The 8,481-nt window shown below is 39.7% G+C and overlaps 1 protein-coding gene across 2 annotated transcripts in view; it reads right to left on the bottom strand.

Annotated features, from left to right (window-relative positions):
• Positions 1 to 1,917: 1,917 nt before the first annotated feature.
• Positions 1,918 to 8,481, bottom strand: part of FMN2 (formin 2) — a 345,907-nt gene continuing 339,343 nt past the window's right edge. The window contains exons 17-18 of one of the 2 annotated variants that reach the window (XM_070501555.1): positions 5,060 to 5,141; positions 1,918 to 3,473 (exon numbers count right to left, since the gene is read on the bottom strand). In XM_070501555.1, coding sequence (XP_070357656.1) covers positions 3,447 to 3,473; positions 5,060 to 5,141 — 109 coding nt within the window. In that variant the 3' untranslated portion in view covers positions 1,918 to 3,446. Of the gene's footprint in view, positions 3,474 to 5,059; positions 5,142 to 8,481 lie in introns of those variants that run through there. The other variant, XM_070501556.1, reaches the window with a different exon arrangement.

The raw sequence follows: 8,481 nt of genomic DNA, 5'->3' as shown, positions 1-8,481 counted from the left end.
TCTTGCTGTTTGTCCTTTGTCCCTTCTAATTTTGTTGTCCCTGATCCTCCTTTCCTGTCCTCTTTTGAACTATTCGAGTACACTTTGAATTCCATGTTAATGCATCTACTGGCTTTTTAGTTATACTTCTTTCCATCGCTTTTTAGTGGCTGCACTCATGGTTCTAACATGCACTGTCAGAGTTTACATCCTTCACTTTGCACAGCCTGTTGGAGTTAATATTGTCCCACTTCATGTAAAATGCAGAAATCTTGCAAGTTCTTCCCCCCCCCGCACCATCCTTTATAATTGCCTTATGTATTAATTTACATGTTATAAACTCTTCAAGACAAATGCTGTATATTTTTTGCTTTAAACGGTCAGCGTTTAAAAGAAATTAAAAGCAAAATCACTAGTTTTTTATATTCTCCTAGGCATTTACTACTTCCGGTACTTAGTATTCCTTCCTGAAGATACACGTTTTCCTTTGCTTTCATGTCCCTTCAACGTGAAGCACTTTCTTTAACACTCCTGCAGTACAGGTGTGCTGGTGCCAAATATCGTTGTTTTCTTATACATGCAAATGTCTTTATTTCACCTTCACTCTTGAAGTATCTTTTCATAGGATACAGAATTCTAGTTGACAGGGTCTCTCCCCTGCCAGGACTTTAAAGATATTGTCCCCCTGTCTTCTGGCTGGTCTGGCAGATGCTGGCTGTCTCGTGCAGCACCATCACTGAAGCCAGGCCACTCTTGTCTTACAAGTTCAACTTCCCCCACCGCAGAATCTGCCTCCTTTGTTCATTGTCCAGAGCCTCCAACTGGTTGCTTTCATATTTTGTTCAGAGTTTATAGTTACCTCTTTTCTACATTGCTCCCCAAAGCAGAGTTTTAAATAGAAAACTGAATAAATCACTCCATTCCATATAGTGTATTCCATTTATTATTTACACGTATTATGTTTGAAGGGCAATAGGGAGGTGTCAGTGGGGAGAGTCTCTTCTTGAAGTGCTGTTTACTTTGACTTCTGCAATTTTACTTCTCTGTGGTTCTCAGCTTTTAATTCCTTGGTTAATCTTCCTGAGGTTTCTTTTATGACCTATTTCTTTTTCTCTTTTAAACACTGGTTTAACCTGACCTCAATTAGTTTTCTTTTTTTAATCTATTCCTGATTTCCTAGGCAATTCCAACAATCTACTTGATTTCAACTACCTCCTGAATGCAGATGGTTCTTACATCAAAATGTCCAGAATTGAAGCTCTCTCATGAGTTCCTGATCAATATCCTCCATCTAATAGAAACATCCAACTGGGCGTCCAGCACACATTATGGATCCTTCATTCCCCTTCTCTCTGGAACTTCTCCTTTCTCTTCCTCTCATTTATTTAGTCACTACATCAATCAATCTTTATTGAGTACCACATACTGCATTTAATGTTACAGATTTAGAACTGAGGGAAAAAAGCCTTTATCTTTCTGGATTTAAATTTGAGTGGGTGGCAGACCATACACTAAAACCACGTAACTATACGCTAGCAACAGGCAGTGATAAGTGCTAGGAAGAAAATGAAGCCCCAAGCCCTCCCCTACTTAATCTGTATCAAATGAATTTTTGCACCTAATTTCTAACTTTTGGAAAAAGGATTTCTCAAATATTAATATATTGGTGTTCATAAGTGGAAAATACTTCTTCCTCAAAATTGCATAAGGAAAATTTCAACCTTTTTCCAAAATGTTTTGATGTAGCAGAATGATTACCTCTAAAAATAAGCATTCATCAAATAGTTAAGTATTTACTGTTAACAACTGTTAAGTCTGAAATAAGAACTTTAAAAAATCTTCAAATGCGGAGAATCTAACTTATTTCCCCCCAGTGTAAAGTATGATGGCTGCATTTTGCAAGTATCCTTAGGCAATATGCAAACAACAGGCATAAAACTCTTTTATTATTCATTTTATTTTCATATAAATTAACATCCTAGAAAAATTGAAATAGAAACACTAAATACAGTATTGCACATAGCGATCTTTGTTAAATGCCCTATTATTTCATTGAAGGATGGTAATATACACATTGAAGAGCCTGAAGGGGACAGGAAAACTACAAAACAACAACTAAAAAACCACTACTGTTCCTTTGCACTTAAACTACAAACTAAAAGGTAAGAGACCATATTTTACATAAATACAAACGAAGTTATGATTCAGAACATGTTCTAAAATTTTAAGTTGCTTTCCATAATTGGTTTTCAATAGCAATAAATTCTCCTTTGTGTCCACAACCATAACTCCCAACAAATATCATTAAAAGAATCAAAAAAACAAGCCATTAATGTTAGACAGAACCATCGCAATGCATCATGAGCTGACTTTAAAGAACTCTCAGAAAGAGTGAGAGATACACTTTTCCTCCCTCAAAGTAAAGTAAAATAAAATGCTTTCCTAGCCTCCTTGAGACACTGAATCACGACATACTCATTTTACAGCTTTGAATCACCTGCCGTAACACATCAAGCCAACCCCAGCCATGTCACAACACTCAGGCAGGTATGTTTAATGAAGAGGTTCCAGAGAGATTCCAATCCATCCAAAACCTCATTATTATCATTTTTTTGCCAATAATTAGTCATGTTTGGCAATTTTATGAGCATCATTTATTTAAATTCCTTCAAAATATTGAGTCATGTTTTCTTTGTGAAGGGCAATGGTAAATGCTATAGAGTGGAAAATCTTTAGTTCAATTTACTTTTGCTGCAATTCTGTTCTCAAAGAACGAAGTCTGATGAAAGCCTTCATTAAACTTAAAACTCTGGCTCCTGCCTATATGAAATGATTTATAGGGAAGGGTTTTCCTTCTGCTGTATTTTTTTCTATTGATTATCTGACTTGAGTAAAAAAATGATTATCTTCTTTCACAAATATATAGTTATGGAGAGCAACCCAACAGTTGGGAAAGCCTTGATTATGAGATATAAATGGTACTTAAATTTTAAAATAGAAAATTTATATTGTAGACATGAAACTGATACAAACAATTCACTAGAAATAACATTGTAACCATAAGTCTAAACGCAGTGATGGGGAGCACTGGTTGTCAGTGGAATGGGAGGTGTTCTGCTGTGAGAGGGAATGTCCCACAAAAGTAAATTTCAGGTTAATGTGTAGCATGTTCAGAATGAATGCAGATACTGCCTCTTACAACATGCTGTTTTGGTCTATTGGTATAATACCATAAACTTGACAAAAAAGAAAAGGTGTTAAATTCTCCACTGGTCTACTGCTTTTGCATTTTTATATGAATGTACAGTAAAATTCAACCGTCAGTGAACTGTCCAGAAAACACAAAGATTATGCAAGAGGTCAAGAAGAAAGACGATCAAAACGGTGCAGGTTCCTCCCCGCCCTCAGGTCAGCTGAATGTTGTGGAAGTGGCTGCAGGGACTCGTTTTCGTTCTGCTTTTCACTGTTCAGGTTTTCATGCTTATTTTTGCTTTCTAAAATAAAAGTACCAGATAAAAGTTACAGTTAGAAAGAAGAACTTTTAAAAAGGGATGGAATTTAGAATAGCCCACACAAGATCCTTCCCTTGTTTGGATCCAATTCTTTGGGAAAATGTTAAAGATCTACCAGCTTGTAAAGGAAAAAAGAAAATAAGTAGAATCTGCTCTATCTTTTAGAATTTTCTCCAAGACAAATCATCAAATATTTTTTAGGAAAAAAAAAGCTTTTTAAAAGTTAGCTTCTAATCGATGTGAAAGGGTGCCAACTCACTTTTCTCGTTTCCAGTGCTGAGCACAAATATATAAATATGAAAACTGAACTGGCTGCTTCATTTCGTGGTTAATGTGATTCAGCTCTCTTCCATCCTTAAAATAGCATGATTGAGGTTAACTAATAAATAATTATTTGTCCTCATCCAATACTCCTTTAAGATCGTACTTTAATCAAAAAGACAGAAAATAAACTAAACCGTAATAGAATACTTGTCATTTGATAGGATTAATTTTGATACAGAGAAACTGAAGGGAAAATATCCCTTTTATTTTTTTTTTGGTGAGGAAGATTGGCCCTGAGTTAACATCTATGCCAATCTTCCTCTACTTTACAAATGTGACGCTGCCACAGCATGTCTTAATGAGCAGTGTGTAAGTCCATGCCTGGGATCCAAATCTGCAAACCCCAGGCGCAGAAGTGGAGTGCATGAACTTAACTACTATGCACTGGGCCAGCCCCAAAAATATCTTTTAACTGGAGATGTAATGCCTAACTTTTTCTAAATAGGGCTGTTTAATCATATCCCCATTTGGGTTATTTTAATATCTCTTCCATTTAGATAATATTAGACATTGAATTCAAAATGCTCCTATTTGAAGGCACAACTCAACTTTTCATTTAAAACAGCAGCATTTACTTACTCTGTGGCACCAAGCAGTAATCTCTCAAATCATTGATCAAAACATTGACAGTATCACAAGGGAAAACCTGCTATCTTCACCAAGCCCTTCCCTCCCAAGGTGCACAACTTGGGCCTTTTATTTTAAAGGACGAAGTAGGCAAAGAAGAAACTTAGATTAGCTTGTTAAACTCAGTCTATTGGCTGACAGCTGTAACAGCCACCTCTGTAGAAACATTTGTGGGTACAAAGCAGGTCTGAGCCCCCTGGTCTGAGCAAAGGCCAGCACCACGCTTGGCGTTTCCCATTGTGTTTTAGATCCCGGTGCGCTAATCCAGCTGTCACGGCCCCTCCGGGCTCACAGGCAGCCCAGTGCTGTGATTGCGTGCAGCGAAGAAAGTGAAGGTGGTCCCAGCTCCCCCCACACACCGTCCACATATGCATTTCCTTTGTAGATTTATCTTGATTCTTAAGCTTCAAATGCTGAATACCGAGACTCTCTTAGCCTTTGGGGCTTGATTAAAGGCATAAGGACGAGGAGATTCTTTAAGTCAGAGCTCATTATTTATTCAAACTTAAGAGGAAATTTATTAACTTATTATTATATGAGTTTCTATATATAGTGAAAACAGTGTTTAAAAGCCAAAGAAAATCACAAGTTAAAAAAAGCAAAAGTTAAATACTCACAATTCCGGAGTCATGCCTTGGTTTTATTTTATAAAGTGATTTTCCCTTCTTCTGCCTACACACCTCTTCGGCTTCTCTTACTCTGGGGGGGAGAAGACACATGTATTTAAACAAAGACTTACTAGATCATTGCAATCCACTTTACAGCCAACTCAAGGATCTGTATTCTTGGAGAAAATAAGATGACACTTACACAGGAACGTTATCCGACATTGGATTTAAAACACAGAGGCTAGAGGCTAATTCATCCAGGGGTTCCTAACTTGGGAGCAAAGGATGTCGAATGGAATAGGATACAAACACATTAATATTTTTGTGTACACACTGCATCCTATATTAAAGGAGTCTTACAGACAATAAAGTAAAGAAATAGCTCTCATTTTCAGGCGAGGGTACTGAGATTGGCTCCATTACATAAATCAGAAGCATTAAAATAATTAAACAAACGGTATCAGATAAAAACTCATATGCTTACTTAAAATAACTTCAGATGCACTTGTCCCCATCATACTTGCCCATGTGCGAGAGTCATTTACAATGAGCATTGGGGCAGCTTTTACAAAACTGAGCCTCATCAAGCATGGGAACCAATCATTTAATTGAAAATGGAAAACAGAGAGTGAGCCATGATAACGTTTCAACACTTCTAGGATTTCGTTTTAAACTCATACTCCAAAGAGCAGACTGCAGTCACCAGAGGGGCGGTTCAAAGAGGAGGGTATTCGGGGAGAAGCTCGGCTGTAAGTCCTGGCTCTGCCCTTTGACACCGAGTGAAGCCCTCACATCACTGACCCGTATAGTCTCGCGAATTATAAAAAGGCTCAACATTATCTAATAGCATTACTACACAGTTACTGTAAAAATAAAAAAATTCATTTAAAAAGTTCTTTATAAATTGTAAAGTACTATAAAAAGTTACATATAAGTGTTTTCATTAAACAAACAGTAAGAAATCTGTAAACTGGGATCTATTAAAAAGGGGTGCCATAAGAAGGAAAATAACCTAGCAGGTTAATTTATTTTTCAGTATCGTGATTTTCCTTGGGAATTAAAAACGGACTATTTCAGGAGAAACTAAAAAGGCCATGACGTCTCAATGAAAGACTTTCTCTGTAGATCTTGAAGCCTGTTTCCTGAAAGAAATGAATTATAAACATATTTGTTCAGCTCAGTGGCAAAAGCTCTAATGATAGAATTCATCGTCTATGTGGCTGAATGAATCCCTGTTTTTAAACAATAGAATCAAACAAATAATCCAGAACCGCAGGTACAAGATTGATGTGACACTTTACCTTAAAGCAGGACAAATCAAAGTAATTCCTTCTGGACATAAAGGCCTGCTGGGTTGATATTGTTATTAATTCCAGAAAATGATGACAATTTAGAAGACGCTCCATTGTTTCCACTCTTACTACTTTCCACCCAAGCCATAAATTGCCTTTAATCCTTCCTCCAAACATTTGAAGACAAAAACATTTTCTCTATAACAAACCGAGGACTGCAGAGTTCCCATCTTCCTCTGAAATAGCTGCCAGTAAATTTAAGTTGAAGTATTTGGACAGGGAATTAAGGAAATTTTTTTTAGCACTTAGCCAAAATCCAGCAGATCCCCTGTTCAATTTCCTTGGAGCTCTGTAAAGCATTTCATGACATTTAAAAAAATGTACTTCACAACTATTTAGATCACCAGAGCATCTTAATTTTCTCGCTCTCCTATTTATTTTGCTCTGAAAACACATTTTTATAAGCATCCTAGGAAGCTGAGTCTAATACTCACATATTTAATTTTACACAAAAACAAAGTCAGCCATTCCTTATGGCAGAGATGACGAAAACCGAGGAGCGTGTACGTCAAAGACGCCGCCCAGGATCTTTCAGCTCATCCATTCACTTGACAATCATTTATGGAGCAGTAAGTCCCAGTCGGGCGCTGGGCTTGGCTCAATTTTATAAGGACAATTAAACTCAATGTCTAACAGGAGAGAGACACACGCAAGCAAGTAAATTACAAGGGTGCGTCAAGCACAGCCACCTAGGCTTGCAGAGGGCCAGCTGTGCCCCACAGGAGGCTCCTGGGGTTGGGGGGTACGGGTTGTAGAAACCTTTCTGGAGCAGGTGGATGGCTGAACCTCGTTTCAAAGAGAAATCTTAATTTTCCAGACTTTTCTTGTAAGGGGAAAGGGGACTGAGGGTGAAAGAAGAAGAGAGCTATACACAGAGTACCACATGCACAGGCCCAGCTAGAGTCAAAGACACCACAGCGAGCTGAAGGGGCTGTAAACATATCTCCCTTCGCTGCCACTGGACCCACGCTACTCAGGGGCAAAGTTCAAACTGGGCTTCTGGTTTATGCTTCAGTTTCTTCTGCATCTGACTGAAGTGGGGTAGTCACTGCGTCTTAAGCACCTCCAGCTATGCACCAGAATCTTGAGCACTCGCTCTTCAAAGAATCATGGGGAATCTCTTCAGGTGCAGCTCTCCAGGCCCTCGCTTCTGTATTCTACTTTAGTCCCTCTGGGATGCATTGATAAGCGGCATGCCAGAAGAATCGGCTGCAGGCAGCTGGTGGGCCACGCTCTGAGAAACTGCACCTGGAGCCGAGGCATTCTCCCCAAAGCCCAGCCTGGGCAGCCACGCTGCGCCCCTGGACCACCACTTCCTCACCCCTCTCTGTCCATGGCCACAGCCCCAGAGAGCGAAAACGTGCTCCCTTCAGCACTTGGTGAATCCCACCCCTCCCAGCTTCCTAGCAAATGCTGCTTCTTCCAAAAGCCAATTTCATTTCAACAAAACCCTGACAAGAAATTTTTTCAACACTTTAGGGAGGAAAAAAGAATGTGTCCCTGGAGGTGAGATACACTGCCAGAGTTGGCAGAAATAAGAAAGATAATGAGGGAGAAGCCAGGATGGCGGGGCCGAGGCAGCTGTCTGTCCGAGCGTCATCCCTCGGGCCCTCCATCGTGGCAGCGCTGTCAGCTCTGAGTTCAGGCCTCTTGAGTAACTACTCATACATGTTCCACCCCCTTCACCTCCTGCCTCACCCTTCCTCCAGTGATGCCTAAAATTTCCCAAACTGAGTAAGAAAACGATGTTCATCTCATAACATCAAAGGCTGTAAGTGAAAGGCGTGGTGGCAATAACATTTCAAACAATAAATAACAATGAGCAATACATCCTGCTGTAAGAGGAGGAGGGGAATAAAATGAGGAACAATTCTTCGTTTACAAAGAGAGACAGCAGTCACCACGAGGAGAGAGGACACCATAGCTGGGCTGCAGGACTCGGTCCTTGGCGTCCAGCTCTCGGCAGGTTGGCAGGTCTGCGCCCGGCAGACACACCCGGGTGCTCCCTGAAGCTGCGCTCTTCCTCAGGGGCTCCAGGCGCCCGAGGCCACCGCCAGGGCATTTGTCAACAAGACCGAG

This window comes from Equus asinus, chromosome 30 (assembly GCF_041296235.1).
Source record: "Equus asinus isolate D_3611 breed Donkey chromosome 30, EquAss-T2T_v2, whole genome shotgun sequence".
Taxonomy (NCBI): Eukaryota; Metazoa; Chordata; class Mammalia; order Perissodactyla; family Equidae; genus Equus; species Equus asinus.
Note: the sequence above shows the minus strand (reverse complement) of the source record. Positions and strands in the feature narration are given on the sequence as shown.